Consider the following 22,737-nt stretch of genomic DNA (forward strand, 5'->3'; position numbering starts at 1 on the left):
CAAATGTCATTGCTTATATTTTCCCAGGGAAGAATGGACAAAAGCCATCCAAACTGTAGCAGACAGCCTCAAGAAACAGGAGGAAGAAATGATGGATTTTAGATCTGGTTCTCCTAGTGATAATTCAGGTGCTGAAGAAATGGAAGTTTCTATGACAAAACCAAAACACAAAGTGGTAAGTGAGCATAGCAGGAATAACAGTAATTTTTAGCTCTTCTTGAGTGGAGGCAAGAAGAGCCATCAAGACGCATGTGTTCCCATAACGGTACAAGTGGTTGTAGTTGCAAGTTGTGGGTGTAGCAATTGGCCAAGCAGGGAGCACGCAAAGCCTGACTGGGTCCACCAGAGTTTGAGCTCAGATGCACTCCATGGGTTTCAAGGCCTTAGGTCTGGAAGTGATTTTTCTGTGGTATGGTGCCTGAAATTGTAGCTCCTGCTGGACTGTGTGACTGTGTAAGCTCTTGTTCTGTGTGCTGTGCTCCCACAGGCTGGTACAAAGACTTTCCAGTGAATTTGCAGGACTTGGGGTAGATCCAGTAGATTTAACCGCTCTGGATTAAAGGCCTGGGCTGGTTCCCAGACAGCCTGTGGGGTGCCTATCCACCATGTCCCTAGAGCTTGGGTTATTGCATCAGGTACTGCATGGGCTGAATGCACAGAGCCAGCTCAGCAGTGGCCTTGTGTGCAAGGAATATGTGCCAGAGCAGATCTCTGCTCCATGGATCCCTTTTAGGTGTCTCTCTTCAACCTCCCTTCCTTCCTCTCCATTCTATCAGTATCTTCTATTTGGGTTTCCATTTTCCAAAGCATTCCCATTTGCTCTTCTAATAAAGAATTGATCGTATTTGCCTGGCAGAAGTTTCTGTGTCTGTGGATTATGCCAAGGCATTTCTTTACATCCTTATCTCACCATTGTCAGCCCCATTTACTCCTACAAGTTTGCTTCAGTTTTGGGAAAATCAATGCAGTTTTTAAAGGAGGAAAAAAAAGAAAGCTGTTCACCAGTGTCATCACCAAGCACATGTGCCAGCCTACTTACATGTCACTTTGAATTGTAGCTGCTGTTAGCTATTTGTATCCTTGGCTGAACAGATACCTGTAATCTTGCTGAGTGGCTCGATAGAAATACAAGAATAGCCTCTCCAGGTTGGTCAGATACGGATATTCCTCTGAGACAGAGTCTCACTCTGGACATGTGAGTGAGGATAGCAGAGATGATTTTTGTGGTCTTGAAATCAACCATATTGAACAATTAACAGAAAGTCTCCTCAGCCAGCTCTAGGGAAGAATATGGAGAAAGTTTGCTATTGGAAGCATCTTTTAATTCCTCCCAAGCAGAGGCTAGAGTAGCTTTTGGCTGTATAAAGCTTACTGTTACCAAGCCGGTAACAGTCATTAGTATTGTGAGAGAGACTTTCCTCAATCTGCAGTACATTCTGATTTTTTCTCCATTATTTTTCCTAATGGAGAAACAAACAAGAAAGAGGTGGCTCATCTATGAGACAGTTTGGTTTGTCTGTGGTTTTTGGTGCTATTCAATGAAGCACAAGAAAGCTGACCTCTAGAGAGGTGGGGAACATCAGAGAAAAGATATATGTTTAATTCCATAGAATCAGAACAACGTGAGCCAATGCACTGAGAAAGTGGTCAAAACATCTACAGATTAGTAGCAGTATGTTGAGTGGTATTTGCACACACAGTGTTGAGTCATGTGAAGGAGTTTCCTGTTAATAGACAGTTTATGGTTTTCTCCAATAGGTTTGATTGGTTATCTTTGGGAAGCATACTAGTATCCATTTTTATGGAAGAATCATTTCTGAATAGCACAAAGCAAAAGCGTTAAAAACACACATATGCATCATATTCTCACATGAATGAGAAATTCTAGTCTAATGATAATATATTTATTGTTAGTTCCTCTAATTTAGTTCTTGTTTATCTGTATCATTAACAGACCATGAATGAGTTTGAATACCTGAAGCTTCTGGGAAAAGGCACTTTTGGAAAGGTCATTTTAGTTAAAGAAAAAGCAACTGGACGGTATTATGCTATGAAAATTTTGAAGAAAGAAGTTATAGTAGCAAAAGTGAGTAGATGGGAAAGTTGGGAATGTGGTTAACCCTTGATGCTGCCTTATGGGAAGTCATAGCAAGGATACCCTGAACACTTGAAAATAATTACTCACTGTTTGAAATGGGACCCCTAATCTGGGGGATCACACTGCTGATTCCCTGCTGCTTGTGTTGCAGGATGAAGTAGCGCACACGCTGACAGAAAACCGTGTTTTACAGAACTCGCGGCACCCATTCTTAACAGTAAGTATTTCTCCCTCCTCCCCCCTTTTTTGATACTTCTTCTCAGTGTAACTTGACATCATGACAACTAAGACTGTACTTCTTTTTGTGTTATTTATATAATACATCTCAGATCTGTGTTTTCAGAGTGGGTGTTTATTTTTGTATCTTTCCATTTTTGGGAAGCACAAATTAAAATGCTTTTTTGAGTCTCCGGATTTTTGCGGAGTGGGTCCTCAGTACCTCTTGAAATCAGAGATTTTTCCATAGCATCTCAGAATGTGGTTCAGCTTTACAGTTCACCCATTTAACAGCTTGCTATCTCTGAGAAGTGTCTGCTTTCCGTGACCTCCAAATGCTTGGTCTCCTCTTTGTGGCAGAAGCAAGGGTGACCCTGACCTTATGGCAAACGAATTCAGGAAGATAGAGTGTGAAAAAACCTTTTAACCTTTTGTCAAGTTGTTTTGTTTTGTTTTTAAGCTCCCAGAAGCTGCCCACCATAGAGTCACAGTGCTGGTACTGCCAGCCCAAGGATAAGGATAGTGGTGAGAGCCTAAGTGACAGGATAAGGGAGAGCAGGACTATGCTTTACTTGCTGCTTTCCTGTTAGCTCAGCTTAGCTGTAAAATCAAACCATACCCTCAGTTTGGACCTCCAACACCAGCAGACTCTGGATTTAATTCAGATACCTAAGTTCCACGCAAGGATTTTTTTCTAGTATGTATTATAAGTTGGCTCTAAATTGCTTCCAACCACTTAAGCCCTCTAACTTGCTCTTCAGAGACCTGTGTAGGATGCTGGTGACTTCCTTTGTCCAGATACACAAAGGTTTAATTGGAATTTAGACCTTTTAAACGTGGCCTGTGGAAGTAAATATTGGCTATATTGGGTACAATCAGTAGATGTTTGCTGACATGTTTAAAACCCGATCCTCTCTTTCTCTGCAAAAGTATGACTGGTTTAAAAATGCCTCTCCTAGTAAAGAAGACAATGTTATTGTGTGTGGTATTTTCATTTTAATGTTTTCATAAACCCAAATATCCGAAACAAGGGCTGTCCTGAGAAGCCAGCTATGAGACTGGGTTATGACCAAGAAATTGAAGACCATGGCAAACAAATTGATGTTACTCTTGCTGCAAGAATACACGACATGACTGTACAAAGGCACCTTGTGACACTCCATCACACCCTCTGTCTGCTCTGCTTTTGTGAATTGCTAGCAAATTGATATTGGCAGCATTGCTCAATCCTCTGGCAGGCTGTCAACACAGAGCAGTGCAGTCGGCAGGGCAGCAACTGGGGGCTGGCGTGTGTAAATGCACCGCTGTTGTATAAGCAGGCTTGTAGCCAGCGCAGTAAACCTTGTGCTCTTGGGTTGGGTCGTATCCTCTTGTCTCTGAGGTGGAGCTGTGGGAGACTGTGGCCTGGGCAGGATACTTCTGTTACTACCAGTAGATATTGCATCATTGTTAATAGGCAAGGATTTTGTTCCACAGCATTATAGGCAGCACTGCTAACCTCCGTGAGCGGATGTGTTAATGTTTTATTACAATATATTGTAATAAAAATAAGTTGGCAGTGCGTCAGTACTCAGCAGCAACAGTAAAGGAAAAGTATTATATAAGAGTGAAGAACAATAAATAAAATTAAGTACAAAATTTCATGTTTGTCTATCTTTCTGAAAATTAATTCAAAGTGCTTTTATAACTGTCAGTGTGTTCTTTCTTCTAAACTTTGATTTAATCTGTTTCAGGCTTTAAAGTATTCCTTTCAGACACATGATCGCTTGTGTTTTGTTATGGAGTATGCTAATGGAGGGGAGGTAAGGGAAATGTAATAATGTTTAATACCTTAGGATTTTCGTGAACTACTACTACTCATTCTGCTTGGCATTATTTAGCTAGGGTCCATGTTTGAACTTCTAGCTAATCTGAATTGTCTCAGTTAAACAGAGCTTTTGCTCTTTGCAATCTGAACTCCTATTAAGCGTTAAGACTCTAAATTTTGTTAACTCAATTTTTAGAGAATACAGTTCTTGGGTGTAAGTTCATATCTTGCATAAGACAGTGACATACTGTAATCTGACATTTAGTAGTTCAAAAAAACAAGATTAGTTTCTAGTTGTTCTCCAGACATCTTAAGAACTTTTTAATCAATATTGTGAGCACATGTTATTTTGGAGAGAGAACTAGAAATATAGGAAAGTACTGTTAGACATTTAAGAAGGAAAAATTAAATATCAGTGTCTCATGTCATGCTTTAGCTGTAGTTTTAATATAACATTGTAGTTCAATTAAAATGATGTTTATTATTTTGTATACATATAAGAATGTGCAGCACATAATCAGATTATCAGTGTGCAACTGCGAATATGAGATATAATTGTTTAGTCTTTTAATTTATAGTGCTATAGTGCTTTTTAAAACATTTGGGAACACAGCTGGGTTAGGATAGGAAGGAGGTTTTCTCTTAGGTAATATTGGATTCATAGCAGGATGGTCTGCAAAGTGTTATACCTAACTCAGAACCACACATAATATAAATGTACCAAATTATTGTTCTTGTAGTTGTTTTTCCATCTGTCAAGAGAGCGTGTCTTTTCTGAAGACCGGGCTCGGTTTTATGGAGCTGAGATTGTTTCAGCACTGGATTACCTGCATTCAGAGAAGAATGTGGTTTATAGAGATTTGAAGGTACACAGAAAACTTAATTTCACAGGATTTTGGGGTCTGGGCTTTTTGTTTTTTAGACACAAAAGAAAATGATCCTTAACCATAAGAAAACCTTCTGACTGAATTTTTACACAACAGTTTTTGCAGCTGTTGGACTTGACTTTACAGGAAGTCTAAATGCTTTTATAATCAAACCACTATGTATAATGCATTTATCAGGACACTGGCAGTGTTTCAGAGGCTATGAAGAGGTATGTGGGTTGAGTTTTCACTTGGCTGCTTATGTTCCAAGGGAAACCTTGGTGGCGTTTCTGAGTATAATGGAGTATAATCCTGGGCTCTTCATCCTATGTCATATCAGATAAATACGGATTTATGCTGTGTGGACATTGTGCTTCCCTGCAATGTCCTGTGCAGCACCATCCTCATAGTAGTTGCCTACAGTTGCCCACACCTTGATTCCTTTGAAAGTGCGCTTTATTTCAGAAATATTCGAAACTCTACTGAAATCTGAATTGCTTTGTCAGAAATTAGGGGTGCAGACTACGATGAGTATCAAGTGCTGAATATAAAGTAATTCTCATGTACGAAGTCTCTTTGGCAAATGTGTCAATTGATGTCCTGCTCTAGTACAGAATATTCTATAAAATCATTTAGAATAAGAGGAAGGGATGAAATTCTGGGAGGAGATACTAAATATGTTTTTAAAAGAATCTGGTGTTCTGTTGGTGATAGTGTTTTAGAAGCATAAATGCAATATTTACCTTTTGTATTCTTGCTGTGTATATGGTAGTTTCACAAAGATGGCAAGCTACAAACCTAATGTTCCATAAAGAACTAAGGAAAGTGATATATATAAATATTATATATATAATGTAAATATATATTTGCATTATCCTTTGGCAGCTACTACTGAACCCAGTGAGAACAAGATTGTAAACTGATCTGCAGAAATTGTCTTCTATTGACTTGCTCAGAAACACTGTATGTTATATTTAATAGTGTCTTGCATTTGGATTTTCATTTCAGTTGGAAAATCTTATGCTGGATAAAGATGGACACATAAAAATAACAGACTTTGGACTATGTAAAGAAGGTATAAAAGATGGAGCAACGATGAAGACTTTCTGTGGCACTCCAGAATATCTCGCACCAGAGGTGTGTTTGTGCGGGCTATTGTACTAAATTATATTCTTAAATGCCATCCATGATAGCAGGATTGATACAGAGTAATTCCTATGCTGTGATGTGTTCATGTAGTAACTACTGTTATATAACAACACATGCTAAAAATCTTTTCTTCGTCATGTTCTGGGGCATTTCTTAAGTATAAAGAAGTGTGATAATCTTCAGGCAGGGTAGCATTTACCTTCTACTTTAGGGAATATTTACACTTTACACTGCTTCTCGTGTCAGAAGTCTGATTTAAAAATCCTTCAAATCACTTAAAATACTACTTGATGAATAGGTAATTTGCAATTTATGTTTGCCATATATTGGCCTAGTTGAAAGCTATTGTCAGGACTTGATCAAAGAGTAAACCTGTTTGAAGACAGTATAAAGTGGCATGCATTTCAGGAGGTCAGCAACAGGCTTTTTTTCCTCTCTTTTTCTCTCCCAGTAGTTAGCACTGCATGCATTAAAAGTGCTGATCACTTCATGACTGTAAAAACCTGAGATGTTCCTCAATGTTAATGTTGAACTTCTCTGTTTCAACACAAATATTTCCAAGCAGGGGACTTGAATCCCCAAACTGCGCCTTTCTTGTTGCACTGAAACTTTTTTGCAAGGTGTAAAATGCAAATGTGTGTGTGTAACTTTCATCCCAGAACTATTCCTACTGCAAGTTGTGCAGTGGAGGTGGTGTTGCAGCAGTGAGTTAGCTAAGGGCAGATCAAAAGTGAAATTGCATGACGGAGGATGCGTATACATGGTATTTTGCAGGCAGACGCTAGTTTACGCAGCCCACGCTGAGCTGTCTGGAGGCAGAGTTGCTGTACTGGTAGGGTGCCGAGGCCAAGCTAATACGCTGTGCCTTGCAGAAGGCCTTATTGCCTTGCAGTGGGTGCTTTGCTGCCCGTAGTTACGAGACTTGCATCCAGCTCTCAGAGCACAGGCAGCAGCAAGCTTTGGGCTGCTGGCAGAATTTATATTAAAGGCACACCCAGACGGTATCCTTTGTCATAGGTGGGAGAGCTGCGCATTGCAAACCTGTCTTCAGTTGCAGTATGTAGAAGTACAAAGCGTGGAAAGCCGAAGTGGCGAAGGTACATTTCTGCTGAGAGCTGCTGGCTTTGCTGATCAGTGCCTTTGAGTTCTTGTGTAGTGGTGGCAGTGGAGGCAGTTGTACGCTTTGTTTTTTGTTTGTTTGGGGTTTTTGTGTTTTGTTTTATATTTTAACTTGCAGCTGCTTTCGGGGGCCTCCAGTCTCTTCATAATGATGAAGAATGTGGGCACCTGTCAAAGTAGCTTGCAGCAAGGAGGTGGAGCCAGTCTCGTGATAGCTGCCAGCAATCCATGGATCACCAGAAGTCTTCAGTGAATCTAAATTGGGGTCTGTGCACCTCAATTTGAGAATCACTGATGCAGGGAGTAATTAGCAGTATGACAGTGTTTATTATTCACAAACATGGTTTTTATTTGGTAGCTCCCCTTGTAAAAAATCAGTAGCTGAACTTCAGTTTCTCTTGAAGGCTTCTGTGAGATGACTTAAAAATATTGGTTTGGTTTGGTGTTTTTCCTGACTTGGAATGTGGGGATTCCCTGTGGAGATATATTAGGTTGTTCTTTCAGTCATGTTATTTGCTGTTATTTTTCATGTTAATATTTATAATGAGGTGGTTCATCCAAAACCCTGAAGGACAAATCCCTTTGATTACCCAAGCTCTTTCCCTTACTTGCAAATCCCATCCGCGAGCTGGAGTGTTAAATTCTGAAGGCTTTTTGTCATCTGCTTGATAGCATGCGAAAAATCTGGAAATTGTGTGTGAGTGAGTATTCTGTGTGTTTAAGGTCATACATCCTTAAAAGTAGGGGTCTCGTTCTTCTTGTCTGTATCTGTTACTTGAATCCAGCGTAGCAGCGTGTTTGTACAGTTGTTGCGTAGTTGTTTTTAGGTTCATATTGGCATCTTGTGCATGGATGACAGTGACGGAGCTGTGTCAAATTTGATGCATCAATGAGTGCGATGTTTACAGCTGTCGTGCCTTCTCTTTCAAATTCCATCTCACCGCAGTCTAGAGCTGCTCGTTATGAATTGATCATCCTTTAATGTGAGCGAAATGACCTTGTTACTTTACTGCTTCCCAGCTATCATGCATGTCACGGTAATTTTTTTTAAGGTATATTTTTAACACTAGCACCATTGTTGGTTTTGTGCAATCACTAATATGAGTACATGCTATTTGTGATAAAGCACTGTTCACTTCAAAATATAAAATGTTTATATCTTTATTTAGCAGTGTAGTGGAGGTGAAGGATACAGAGTTCTAGTTAGTAACCTGGTTTGAAGCAGAGCGTTGCTGTCTTGACTAGTTTAGTGTCTGCAGTTTACTTGCTGCATTTTGGAAGTACCTGTAGCACTTGCTACATGCACAAACAATCTCTGCGGCATTTTTCTTCCAGTTCTTTCCTCGTGTATCTCCTGCAGCAGTTTAAAAACAAAAGGGAAAAAAAATGGAAGACAACGTGTCTATTTTATTTTAGGTAAGCCAAGCGCAGGGTCGTGCAGACAGGAAGCGCTTTGCGAAGGAGGGTGACTCACAAGTCCGGCTAACTGTGCTGTCACACTATCTCGCCTGGAACTGCGGGGCCGCGATTCCTCCGAGAGGATGAGGCTGGCTCCGGGAATCCTGGCAGCCCCGCAGCTGTGTCCGTCTTATACATATATGGGGCAGCTGTAGAGCCAGCTGTCGTTTGGTGTGAATCATACGGCAGGGGATGCTGTAAATAGACCTATGTGGGGTAATCTAATACCTGGCAGCCTTTTGATTTTTACTGCAGGCCCTTTCCCTCATTTAGATAATTAAGGAAAATAATTAGAGAATAAAAGGAGGCAGAGTGCAAGCAGTTGTTGCACAGTATCTTGATACTTCTTTTCTGTGCATAAGACCTTTATAATGATTTGTAAGAGGTTCAGATCCTGCTTTTATTAAAGAGAAAATTTGCATTGACTTTGGTTGGCTCTTTGAGTCTTTTAATTTTGAACATAAATATTCTGAATTATATCAATGTAAAGTGAGCTTATGCAGATGCCATGCAACAAGCAGGAACAATGGTAGCGCAGTGGTGGTTTTAAATCCTATCGATACTAAGCAGTTGACTGCAGACCTGTAAAAAGAGTGAAGATGATAACTAAAACCTGAGGACAGAATCTGGAATATGAGACCGTGTCAGCTACAGACAACTGTGGAGGAGACATCAAGTCTAGAGAAGTCCTCGTAACATCAGCTCCACATAGACGCCCACAAGCCACAAAACACTCTCAACTCTCTTCTGCAACCTTTGGATGATCAGAAATGCACCATTATATTGCTTCTGCCAAGCAAGCCGGGAGAGCCGGGTGCTGCTGCGGTCCTGAGTCCTGGCAGTAACTGGGGTTTGTTAGGTAGAAACACCCCGGAGAAGGGAAAAGCGAAGGGTGCTGCCCTTGTTCCACTGTGTGAACTGAAAGGCGTTCGCCCTGCTGGCAGTTTGTGTCTGGTTAGAGGGCTGCAAATGAAGACATGTTAGAGACAGTGCAGAAGTGCAGAGCATTTGCCGGGGGGGGGGGAGGGGCTGGAGGAAGGGAAGTTTTCCGAGACAATTTGGCTGCCATTTTACAGCCTTGCACTCAGTCGAATGTTAGGGGCGGTGCTGTGGCTCTTGATGTTTTATTTGGATTAGTGATTTGTTTTGATATTTGCAGGTGATCTTGCTGTGCAGTGTGACCCAATGGGTGGGTACAGGTTAATACAGGGATGACTGGTGTATGCTTTGTTGCTTCAAAAGTAATAGGTTGATAGTCCCTTCTTCTCTCCCCAAAATGGCTTTTTTTTTTCCTCCTTATGGGAACCCATTTGGAACAGTTTATAATGAATAAGTGAGAATTTAACAGCTGACTTTGTAATGTGAGAACAGTTCTTAGCCTTTAGGCTTCAGAAGGTCGTGCTTATCTTGGAGGTAAGGTGAGGGGAGGGTGCAGGGAAGAGAAGGAAGCTGCCATAACATACTCACTCTTTCTCCTTTTTCCCCTCTTGCTCTCCTGCAATGGTCTGTTGATTGGTGAACTTGGATGCCAATTGTTTTCAAAGAGATCTTCTGCAAATACTTGTGCTGATAGATTCAGCAGTGAAATGCAAGAACATGAATTTACGGGTGTGAATTTTGCCTCTTGAGGTCCGTGTTTGTTCCTGATCTAGGAATGTTTTATAAAGCCTTTTCCTTACATTTCTGCAGGTGCTGGAAGATAATGACTACGGTCGTGCAGTGGACTGGTGGGGTTTAGGAGTTGTGATGTATGAGATGATGTGTGGTCGGCTCCCTTTCTACAATCAGGACCACGAAAAGCTCTTTGAACTGATCCTCATGGAGGAGATTAGATTTCCACGCACTTTGTCGCCTGAAGCAAAATCTCTTTTGTCAGGTTTGCTGAAGAAAGATCCTAAGCAAAGGTGAGACGCTTGTTTTAATATTTGCGTTTTTAAACACTTGTGCCCTCAGAAATAACAAAATTAAAAAATACCTCCAAACAAAAACAATTCCATTAAAGTCTTCACAAAAAATTAACAATTGTGCTATTTCAAGCCATGTCAGTGAGAGGGAACTGTTCTCAAGGCCAGTGACTTAAAAACAGTTTGTTTCTATGCTGCTGTATGAAAGACCCATAGCAACATCACTGAAAAAATTTGGAAATGATACTGTGCGAAGGGCTATTAGATACATGCATTCCAGTCTTTGTTTTCTTTGTTTAAAGGTGAGGAAAGTGTTTCAGGAAAAATCCTGGTTTTGTTTCTAAGCACTTCAAAGTTATCATCTACCAAGAATAACAGATAAAATGTAGCAAACAGACGTATTCATTTTTGTTTTAACTTTTGACACAAGCTGATGCTGCAGATAGCAACACCAAGCTAAGCTGGTAATCAGAAGGCCAAGTTTTAGAATATGGTGGCTCCTGTTAACACAAAACTATAGCCCTGGACAAAGCAAGGTTAACTTGCTTTAGGTCACAATTACAGAGATGGTGACTGTGGGTTGTAAACTGCTCTCTAGTGATTGTTTTCACCTTCTATCTGCTGATTTCCGTTTTCTGAATTTTCTATTAAATCTATGCCATTGATTTAGCATCCTGCTTTGGACAGTAGGTGGTGGTGTTTGTGCCATGTTTGTGATGGAGTGTGTACCAGGCTTAATCTACTTTTCCTATTTCCTCCTTTTTTTGTTATTTTTTTGCTTTGCTTTCTTATTTAAAAAGTAATCCTTCATTTAAAAAACAAAAAACAAACAAAAAAACTCTTAGTGGCTAACAAACAGGAAATAGAACAAGATCCAAAAAGAACGTCAACCATCCCGCTAAAACAAACACCAGTTTAGGAACCTGCCATCTTGTCAACCCAGAAAGTTTTTAAACAAATAAAAATCATGACTCTACCCCTGATCTCCCATCCTGAACCTTTCCTCTTTAAATGGGCCCCAATGAGGAGATCTCATGGGAGGTGCAGGTAGGGCACTCTGGTTTGTTTTTTGGTGTTTGTTTAATCTGTATGCCAGCACATAGTATGTAAATTGTTTTTGCCACTTCTCACAAAGTTAAGCAAGGGATTTTTTTCATCACTATGGACTATTTCCATCACTATTTTTTAATAGAAAATACTCCTGAAGGGCCTTGTGATGCAAAGGCGTAGTTTGTACTACCAGATGGTTCAACTTACTGGTCACATGGGGAACCAGGAACAGTCGTAGACATGAAAATGGCCAGGCTGGTACTAGGTGGGAACAGCTTTACGTCCCTCTTGAACCAGGCAGGAGTTGCAATGGGACTTCCAGGAAAAGGTTGTGTAATTGATTAGCAAAGCCCCCAGGCACTGTGCTCTGCAAATGTGGTTGCAGCCCCTGCCAACAGGATTACTGTCCGGGAATGTGCTGGGTTAAATAGAATCCTGACCCTTTTGTAGCTTATTCAGGTGGGGCCTTTCAATCACTAGAAATACAAGCAGCATCTGCTGTAATTTGTTCTTAAAGGAGCATCTCTGATGAACCAAAATGCAATTTGTTTACAAACAAAGAACGCCCACTTGTTTCTAATTACAAGGTTTCTCCAATGCCAATAATTACTCCACAATATGCTCATTTTATACAAATAGCCACTTCTTCACATGCGTCTTCAGCAGGCTGGGAACCAATGATGCACTGATCTGTTGGACAGATGATTTCCGTGTTGTTGATAGAAATAACTATAGACTAGACAAGCATGCACGCGCGCCTGCAGCTTGCTAATTACACTGGTGCGTCCCAAGCTTTTTGGGTTGTGGAATGTTCTTAAATACTGGTTTCTCGCCAGTTGCCATTCACCTAGCTTTTTAACTGAAGATGCGATTCTGCAAATGCACTGCACTTCATGTGTTTCAGGCAATACTGGAAACAGTGAGGCAGAAGCGCTAGGGGTAGAATTCACGAATCCTGGCCTTGCAGTTTTATGTCTTTTTCATTAAGTCAGCAGCACTCTCAATGTGGTCGGTGTGCTGGAGCGGGGGCCTTGAGTGCTTGGCAATTGCCTCAGAGGGAGTTCATGGAGCCATATTAAGAAAAACAGTCAGATAGCCTGGCAAATGTATTCAGTGAAAAGTTAAATGGTAAGTGTGTGTGGTAGTCCAGTTGACATTAGTCCTTAGGCAACGCTTTGGGGAGCCACCGTGCAATACCACAGAAATCCCCTCCTTCACAAAGCCAAGTGCTTGGCGGAAGTCGGTGTTGTCATGAAGTTGTTCGCGGCCAAAAACAGCAGAATTGGCAGCATTTAGTTACTGCTAGTGAGGTTAAGTGGGACACAGGAGACAGCCAAAAGCACCAGGAAAATGAAACCAGGAGACTTTCACCCTTCCAGTAAAATTTTTTTTAAAAAGTTGATATAATGAAGCTTGGTGATGAGGAAGCTTTAAGTTAGATACCCAAGAACTACTGAGTCTTGACCTGGATCGGTGAATTAAATCTTAAAAATTACCTGTTGTACCTGATCTGGAAATACTGGAACAATCTTAGTATTCCACTTTCAATAATAGCACTTCAGTTTCAAGCTCATAGGCATATGGAGAAAACATGAAGAACAATAAATTGCGTTCTGCTTTTAATCATGACTTTTTTCTAAATTTGGTCATATAAAATCCCTTTTGTAAGAGTAAAGGAATTTTGAAGTTTCTTTTGGGATTGATATAAATTTATTAATCTTGTAATGTGAGCCTTCGTTTTCCTAAAAAGGAAAAAGCTATTCTACAAACACTTCTTTTTAATGTGACCTGAAATTCTCCTTTGCTGCTTTGTGCCATCTATCAAGTGGGAGGAGGTAATTATAGAGTATTTCTATATGTAAAACAACAAAGTTCTTAAAGTACTTCTATATTCTTTCTCTGACTATGGAGATGGGAACATGTGAAAGTGGGCATGGGTCAGAACTGTCCATATAAACTGGCTGAATTTAGATGGGTGAGGGTGTATGTAATCAGCAAAGAGTGTCTAGCAAACTCTGAATCTTAGCCCTTTCTAAACTTGAAGGAACTTTGAGATGTTTTCTCTGAAATCTAATCACGTCCAATTTAATTCTGTGCCATAACGCTCCCTGTCTCTAGGTAAAGGTGGCCCCCAGTGTTCAGACTCTTTTGAATGGTGTTTATCACAAGTTGTTTCACTTTTTGCTTTCATGGTGCTTTTGGATCTTGCCATTTAGGAAGAATGAGAGAAAGGAGATGCTTTTGCAGTGCTGCAGGGTCATTACTTCTGTTTCACATGCATCTTGTAAGAGAAGAAGTGGGGAAGTAATGTTCAGCATGGAGGTGGAGGTTCCATTAGATTTTCCAAGTCTTAATCTCTGAACAGGAAAGCCCCAAAGGCTGTTTATATGTGGGTTTGGGTAGAATACAGCTATTTCTTTCCAAATTGGCATTTAACAAATTGTGGTGTTACAGAACCCCACCACAGCTGCTTTCTCCATGGTGCCTAATACTGGTCACAGGAAAGCAATGTAAATGCAATTCCTAAATGCCTGCATGTTGCTACTAGAGGCCTGTGAGGGTAAAAGCCATAGTAAAATAAGTTACTAGTTTCCTTCCTGATTGTATAAGGTGAATTGTGCATCTGTGTACTCTGCCCTGGTGAACACAAACAGCTTTTCCAGCAGTGGTTTTCTTGAGCCCAGTGGGTATGTTTAAATTGCTGTAGAAACGAGTTTGGGGGCAGTGTCAGAGGGCATCACATTAAGACCTTGTAATGAGACAGGCCTATGCTGATTTTGGCAACATGTGAGTGGAAGGTGCTCATGAAGCAGTGAGTTTTCACAGCCTCACAAGCAGGGAGCAGGAGGAATTCTTCTCCTTGTGTCCCATGGTGCTTGGGAGCTGCGAGGCTACTGCCAGGGCAGAACAGGTCTCTGCAACGCTTCTGGAAAGTGAAGAATTCCTAACTTAAGGCCAGAATGAATTTTTAGACTATCTGATCTTTTTTCACACCATATTTACTTGCATAAATTTGAGAAAGAAGGTAGAACTTGACAGTTTTTCTTGACATTTTGGATGTGGCTGTTGTAAAAATATAGTAATCGGTTGTTACCAGTTGGGAGATCCAGACAAAAGTTTCTCTTATTGCTTCTTAACTTCTTCGTTTTCTGTAATATATCCCTGTATATGGTAAACTTCAGTGGCTTCTTCCTTCTAAGTCCTATTTATGCTATTCTTGGTTCTGTCTGAGGACATAAATGCAGTAACTTTATTGTACACGAGGTTTTCAAGACTTAATTCATGCTGCATTTTTCTTGAGTTGTTAGGTGTCCTTGCAAGAGTGCAATCTGTTGCTCTTTTTAATTCTCCATGTTTCTTAGAGATGATTTATTGTATTAAGGGCTAATTTAGCTTAGTTCACCTTGAGAGAGTCCTTTGGTAATAAGTCTCTGAAAAGCAAGTGTATTTCAAAATAAGTTCACACCCAAAACATGGATTTTCTATTGTAGTTTTCCCATTTGATATGAATGGATTTGTTTAATGGAATGGATTTTTAAAAGGCAAGTACAACATCTGGGCTGTCTCTCAGCATTTCTGTGAGTATGTGTTTGCCCTTCATGGAGGGAGGGCTCATATTAGATAATATATTCTGCAAAGCACTTATATATGGCTGCGATCAGCTAGCCCTTTCTGCATACTTGTGCAAAACACTGGGTTTTTCTTAGCTCATATTCACTTCATAACTCCTGAACTTCGATGCAGAAGTGCAGGATGGTGACATCTGTGAATAAGGAGGATAGGATTAATTGACTCCCCCCTCTCCTTCACTGAAGATCTTCACCTGTGCTGGGGAAGCAATGAGGAGCCTGATATAGACTTGGCAGAGCATCTAGAACTGTGGGGAACCAGCCAAGGGACTGCTCGCAGAGTTTGTCTCTGTTCCCAGGCTAGCCTGTAGCTTGTCTCTGTTCCAGGCTGCTCTGCAGTCATGTAACATGCTATCAGGTAGATGGTGGAGCCATTGGCCAGCTTGTTTTTGGCCTGCTAGGGTGAACTTAGGCTTGGTCTTAGATTTGACCTGGGGAGGGGAAGTGTTACTTCCCAGGGCTTTGCGACTTAAAGCCTTGGGATCAGTTCCCTGTTACACTGCATATTTTCTGAATGGACGTGAGAAAAACCTGTAGGTTACTCTACTGCTAGATAAAATGGGACCAGAAAGCATGCGTGAACTCTGAACTACCAGTCACCTCTGTTGCTTAGTTTCTCTGGTACAGTTGTAGCCTGTGCTGACTTGTACTCTCTGAAAATAGCGCTTGGACATGACTGAGGACTGTGTACACCAGGATCCATTCCCAACAGGCAGTATGGACAAAACTTCATCATGTTTGACTCCCTCTGCTCTAAGCAGTTGCCCAACACTGTTCCAGAAGGCATTGTGCCTTCAAGCATACTTGTGTACCCCTTACTATGTCTGAGAACATTCAGTTCGTTCCCCTAGGCTCAAGCTGTAAAAGTATCGCTCTAATGGACTGTACCACAGCCTTCACATTATTTCTGATATTTTGAACTGAACCCCTTCCCTCCACCCCAAATAATGCTGTGTTGGGACTACAGGCTTACCGTGTGATGTGGAGGAAATTCAGGGCCAAGTGCTGTGTAACGTGGATGAGGCCAGGCTGCTTGGCTTCAGGTTCAGAGAAAGTCCTTGGCCCTTTTTTATTTAGCAGTATAGTTATACCCTTAATCTCTGAGACACAATCCTGGGTATTTAAAATAGGGATAATTTCCCAGTTTGCCAGTAGAATTTGAGGAATATGCACCAAGAATCACTGAACACTGAAATACTACATGTTAGCTGGGATGAATGCGATAGTACCTTTTGCATTTAAAATCCTGAATCTCAACCTCGTTACCCGAAAGTAAGTGTCCTGCTGATTATTCAGTATGTGTTTTGTTCTCTCGGTGCATGTCTTTGCGTGCAGATGTGGTTAAGTCTTCTAGAGAACACTTTAACCTCCACAGCAAAATTCAAGCATTTGCTAACTCAAGACTGCAACTAAACTGATTGCATCTGTAAGCTGTGTGGACAATTTTATTTTGGAATAAAAGTGCTTTATCTTGATGTACCTGAAGTCAATAAAACACCCTTTGTGCTTCCTTGAAGCCAAGGAGGAGGAAAGATTTCCATACAATGTGATGATATCACTGCAATTGTCAGCTGTTTTCCTTAATGGAAATTTAAATCAGATTACATAAATCAGTTTGTCTTAAAAATCCTTGCCTCTTTTGCTCTTCAAAATCAAATTCAATTTTCCTGCTGGCATCACTCTAGAAAACTGTAAGGGGTGGTCACTGTTTAATTTAGAAGGAGAGAAGACTAAGACCTTTTATTTCCAGGATCTGCTCCAGTACCTAGTACAGCATCCTTTCTGAAGGCAAGATCTTTTGAAGTGTTGTGTTGCTTTGTTTTAAGAGAAATCTTAATTCTATATCACTAAAGATATCTTAGCGTGTTTTCAAATCTTATAGTGGACCTGTTAAAGTCTAAAATAGACTATCAAGACCTGTCATTCCTGCAGCCCTTGTACAAGAAACACATGCAAAACGCAAATGCTAGAACTCTCAAATGTATCATGTAAACTCAGAACAACTTCTCTCCTATTTTATGAAAATTATATGAGAAAAATAGCTATACTCAAACATTTATTTATTTTACCCCAAACAGGTTAGGTGGTGGTCCTGATGATGCGAAGGAGATCATGCAACACAAGTTCTTTGCTGGCATTGTTTGGCAAGATGTATACGAGAAAAAGGTACTTGTGTAACTGTTCTGCTGTGGTGAATTCTGTTTGTAGATATATTGAATATTTCAACTTTATTGCCCTTTATAAGGTACTCAGAAGACCTGCCTGAAAGAGGTTTGCAATTGCTTTTTAACAGAGCTAAATTACTTCATTCCTTAAGTACTGTAGTTGGATTACTTCTGAACCAAAGCTTTTTATTTCCTCAATAAGAGAAGTATCTCTCAATGAGATACTTGTTTCTGTGACTGAGTAAATAGGGTGTGACCTAAATTGCTTCCAAATTTAGACAGTATATAAGCTTATAAAACTGCTTTTCCTGTGAATTCTTGTTTCCATTTCTCACTATCAGTTGAATTATCCCCTATAATTTATGGAGCCCAGAAGTGAGTTATCACTGGTTCCTGAGCATGTGGAAGTAAAAGTGCCTAGAAGCAGTAGTGGAAAAGTAGCTGTTCCCTTTCTATAGTCTTGGCTTGAATAACAAAATTAGATTGAATTAGGCTAGCACAAAGAAGCGTAGGCTTTTATATCAGTTCAAGTCTAATTTTTCTCATGACAGAGGAATGCTGTGAAGTATTTGATTTTTCTTATCAGTGTTCTTTGAGACCTGTTTAGTTTGTAGGCTTTCCAATGGGAGCCACTGAAATCAAAGATGCTGACTCATTCAGTATGGATATATTTCATCAGTTCTTGTTGTCTCGCTGCCCCATTCATCCACAAATAACTTACTCCGCTCATCCAAGATGTTCTGCTCACCCCTTTCAGGGTGATCTGCTGTTGTCCTCTTCCTTTTGCTTCTCACTAGCCACATTCTCTGTAACACTCATGTGAAATGCAGCTACCTAGAACTTCAGTCTGGTGATTCAAGGCTTCCATCTACTGAAGCCACGTGGTCTTGTCCTGCCTCAGCCTTCCCTCTGCGGCTTCTTATGACATCAGATAGAGTTTAATTTCTAAATAAGGTTTAGTTCTCCCTCCAATTGGTAGGAGCAGCCAAGAAACTCCTGTGCCCCAGTAGTATGCTGCTGCTTAAAATTACAAAAGCTTTTTAATAAATACAGCATTTAATCTGTTCCGAGTTTAAATTCTTTGGATTATTCTGATAAAACTCTCAGAACTTCTGATAAAACTGTGATCTATTAGCAATTCCCATATTCTAAAACATAGAGTAATACTGCTGGCTTCCATATCTCATTGGGAGAATTGTCCAGTGCTTATATACGATTACAGAGGGCACTCAGTTTCCTTCTCCTCTTTCTTCACTTCCTCACAGATGTGTGTGGCTAAAGGGAACTGCAAAATTAAAAAATAATTAGTTCTTTGTGCCCTTTGAAGTGTACTTAGAGCTTAGACCTCTGGCCTTTCAAAGCATTTCTTGCAAGAGAGCTGGATGCAACCATGAAGTGGGTAGGGCAGGAGGGAATTGCATGGAGTCTATCCAGCATAATGTAAAGAGTATGTCTGAATTACTGTTGTAAACTTGAGGCTACTGTCTCTTGACTCAACTGGCAAACTGAATACATGGAGTTCTGGTAATTTTCTGCAATTTAAGGTTAAAAGTTGATAATGGGGCTCAAATATCTTTGGTGCAATTATTTGTTAACAAGTATGATGGTAGTTCTCCTTACCTGAATGGAGGAGAAATCAAACAAGCTGGAGCAGCTGATTTATTTATAAGACTGAGAAAACCTTCATAAAATAATCTTTAGTAGTGCTGTGAAAATTTTCCTAAAGGATACATGCCATGCTGACTCAGATTGTTGTGGAAACTACCAGAGAACTCCAAATATTAAGTATTTTGGAGAAAATTGTGTGCCAGCTGAGACTTTTTCTGTCTTTAGCTTATCCAAGCAGGTTAGATTCTGGTTTTGCTCCTGTCCAGTTAGTAGGTACATCTGCAATTGGATGTAAACCATTAACTATTGCAGAAATAACTATGCTGTGCAAATTAAGAGATTTTGGAAAGCCTGTGAGTAGTTGCTGTTGTACGTTCTGAGTGGTCCAGAGGGGAGCTTGTACCTGGAATGCAGTCTCGCAGAGATGAGCTGAATTTTGTCAGCGGCCTAGCGGTGTTTATGTGCTAAGCTTGGTTACCCACTATCTCCAGATAATGGTGAATATGTTTATGAATATAGGCTTGGGGTAATCGAGACCACTTACTTTGTAATTAAGCTTTTTGGAAACATAGCTTTGCTTTGAATTATGAGGAGTTTTGAATAACTGGGGTTGTCCCAAGAATTTAAAATCTTCATTAGAAAATCCTGGAAAACTGGTGCTGTTTTGTCTCTGGTGTAAAGAAAGATGCAGTTTAATTTGCACTATTTTGCTCACCCACCAGCAAAACGTACACGGGGAGACTTTAATCATGTGTGTTTTCTGTGTGGGGGTAACCCCTCCCCAACCCAACATAAGCCTGCAGGTCTCATGCTGGTCTGCAGCAGTGGGAGACTACAGGTGGCACCTCTCTGCCTACTGGACTGCAGAGCTATTGCAGTGAGAGCTTTCCAGTGAAACAAGGTATTTGCTGGGTAGAACTAGTGTTACAGCTTTCTGCTGCTTCCTGTGTGTTTCCCAGCTTAACGTTCTGGATTTGGCAGTTAGGAAAAAACTTTGTCGTGTGGGTGCATTTTGCTCTCTCTCAAATTGTTTTTAAAAGATATTAAGGAAAAAAAAAATGTAGGCAGCCCTTGCCTGTTATGCACACGTTCGGACTTACGGCTGCTGTTCCGAGTCATTCTGATGTGCATAGTTCAGGCATCTGCTGCAGTGCCAAAGTCCTAAATCACTGTGGTGCACACAGCCAGTTAGAGCAACTGGGAGCAGTACAAGTGCCAAAAACACCATTAGCTTAAAGGGCAGGATAGAACTTCATACACCCATATGCACGCATATATTGTCAAAAACCAAAGCAAGGTTCACTTTAAGGAATAGGCAGAAAGCTGCTGCAAGGATAAAGAGAATAGAGTTTTAAAATGGGAGAGAGAGAATACCCATCCTCAACAAGGTTTTTATACCTAACATCCTGGTATGACTTGATTGAGAACAGAGGTAACATCATGTGAAGCATTCCCTCTTTGATAGCTTAAGGAGGAATATAAGGCCAAGGGACTTACGGCTTTGGGATATCCTGTTTTATTTTCATTTTTAAATTCAGAACACTTTCATTTTTAAATTCAGAACATAAATCCACTTGAAGACCTGATTTTTTTTTCTTTTTCTTTTTTTTCCCCTAGGAGCGTTTGTCAGGCTCCTTTAGGACATCCATGGGCACATACAATCATTAGTAATTTTAAAAAATGATGATGAACATACAGGATAGCATAGTTGTAGCACAATAAGCACTTAAAATGTTTATATCCTTAATGCTTAAACATTTTTTTTTAAATTGTAGACTGTTTCTTTGTATTTGGAAATACCACCATATGTGTAGATTGCCCTTCTTAAAATATTTACATTGAAAATAAAGGAGCTTTATTGTATTCCTTTTTGTTTGTAAGGCAGGATAACACTCTCAAGTGTTCCCAAAACAGATCAGAAAGATGATCCTGGTGACAAGGAGCTTGAAGCCAGTGCTTTTCTTATCAACCGATTGACTTGTCAAGCAAATGATTCTTTAAATCTACATTGAGGGGGAAAAAATGGGGGTGGAAGAAAGATGTTTTGTACCTTTGAGATTTGCTGATATTTTCTAGGTAGCAGCTTCTCTTGGTGTAGTGTTTATTTCTGTACCAGCAAAGAGTGCAAGTCTGTGTCACTGCTTAATTCCATTTGGAGCAATTTACCATTTGCCTAGATCAACTTTTGCCCGCCGTTTCAGTTTGGAAGCCATATACTTCCTCAATCACGCTCCTAAATTGTTGCCTAGTGTGGCTCTGTGCTATTAAAAGATGGCCATGTTTAACCCCAGTGGTGGGCGAATTGAAGCCCAGCACTGAGAGCTATTACATGTCCTCAGTGGGAGGGCTGGAAACAGTGTTTACGTTCTGTTTCCACTGTATGGTGCAGTGGGGAGGTGAGCAAGGTCTGCATCCCAGCTACATTGCCCTCCAAAACTGTACGTGTTCCAACTCCGCGCATCTGTATACAACCAGCTCCGCTGCGCTGCTTCCCAGGCTTTCTCCTCCTCCAGCCCCAGTCAAGCAGCTCAGCTCCATCTGGAGTTCCTGTTGCCAGGGCTTGCCTCCGTACACATGGATGATTTCTAGCCCTTCTGCCCAAGTGAGTTGCAAGATTAGGACCCAGATAGCGCAACTTGTGGTTTAACAAGAGGAGGATGTTTTCTGCTGAACGTGCCTGTTTCTTGTAAACACTCCAAATTTCTGAAGTTCAGAGTTGATATCAAACTGCTTTTTGAGGACCTAGAGTATAATGCTTAAGGTTGCTACCTTGTCCTAGATTATCCTGTGTTGGTCAGATCCGCTGCACAGTTGCGCACTGAGCTATATAAACACAGTGGCTCTGTAGTTTGGGGTTTTCTGTGAAGTTGAAACTTTCAGGATGATACACAAGTCTAGCTGATTGATTTGGTATCACTAAGCCTGTTTCTTTTTCCTTTTCATCCTCTCCAAGCTCAAATCAGACAAGACGCGGTCTGCAGTTTGCATATAATTAAGTGTTAAAACAGCATATACTACTAATCTTTAACATTTATAAGCACATAATTTCTTACTTGAAGAAACATTAGGAGCCTAAGATTTTCTTTGTGTAAATAGCTTCTAGGGGAAAAACTCCTTACATGTCCCACAAACAGCACATGTACACCTAAACAAATATACTGCATACTGTTCATTTTATATGAACCAGGTTTTTTATTTGTTTTAGTAATACAGGATTAGCCGTAGTAGCGTATAACACTACTTGAGATCTTACCTGTTTCAAACTGTACTTTAAGAACCTGTAGATGGACAGTATTTTTCTACTTTTTATAGCTTGTACCTCCGTTTAAGCCACAAGTTACATCTGAAACAGACACAAGATACTTTGATGAAGAATTTACGGCACAGATGATTACAATCACTCCTCCTGACCAAGGTAAAGTTTCCCAAATGTTTCCCACTATCTTCCCTAGACAACCCAAAATAATTTGCTGTGATGCTGTCCGGTCTCTTTAGAACATGTGAACGAAACATCAGTTAATACTTGTGTGTTTTTCCATACATGCATTTGAACTAGAAATTGGTAAATTGATGTGAAACTTTTCACAAATCTTTCCAACTTGGGAAAGGAAAAAAAAAACTGTTTTAGAAGGTATTGTGATTATTTGTGCAGTGTCTTCAAAGCCTGC

General features: G+C 40.4%; 1 protein-coding gene across 9 annotated transcripts in view; it reads left to right on the forward strand.

Annotated features, from left to right (window-relative positions):
- Window positions 1-22,737, forward strand: part of AKT1 (AKT serine/threonine kinase 1) — a 73,856-nt gene that overhangs the window by 49,071 nt on the left and 2,048 nt on the right. For all 9 annotated transcript variants that reach the window (XM_064512007.1, XM_064512002.1, XM_064512004.1 and 6 more), the window contains 9 exons: window positions 28-175; window positions 1,955-2,086; window positions 2,250-2,315; window positions 4,048-4,116; window positions 4,862-4,987; window positions 5,996-6,124; window positions 10,403-10,617; window positions 17,375-17,462; window positions 22,382-22,484. In XM_064512007.1, the coding sequence (XP_064368077.1) occupies window positions 28-175; window positions 1,955-2,086; window positions 2,250-2,315; window positions 4,048-4,116; window positions 4,862-4,987; window positions 5,996-6,124; window positions 10,403-10,617; window positions 17,375-17,462; window positions 22,382-22,484 (1,076 nt within the window). The remainder of the gene's footprint in view (window positions 1-27; window positions 176-1,954; window positions 2,087-2,249; window positions 2,316-4,047; window positions 4,117-4,861; window positions 4,988-5,995; window positions 6,125-10,402; window positions 10,618-17,374; window positions 17,463-22,381; window positions 22,485-22,737) is intronic.

The sequence above is a fragment of the Dromaius novaehollandiae genome, chromosome 5, assembly GCF_036370855.1.
Source record: "Dromaius novaehollandiae isolate bDroNov1 chromosome 5, bDroNov1.hap1, whole genome shotgun sequence".
NCBI classification, from domain to species: Eukaryota; Metazoa; Chordata; class Aves; order Casuariiformes; family Dromaiidae; genus Dromaius; species Dromaius novaehollandiae.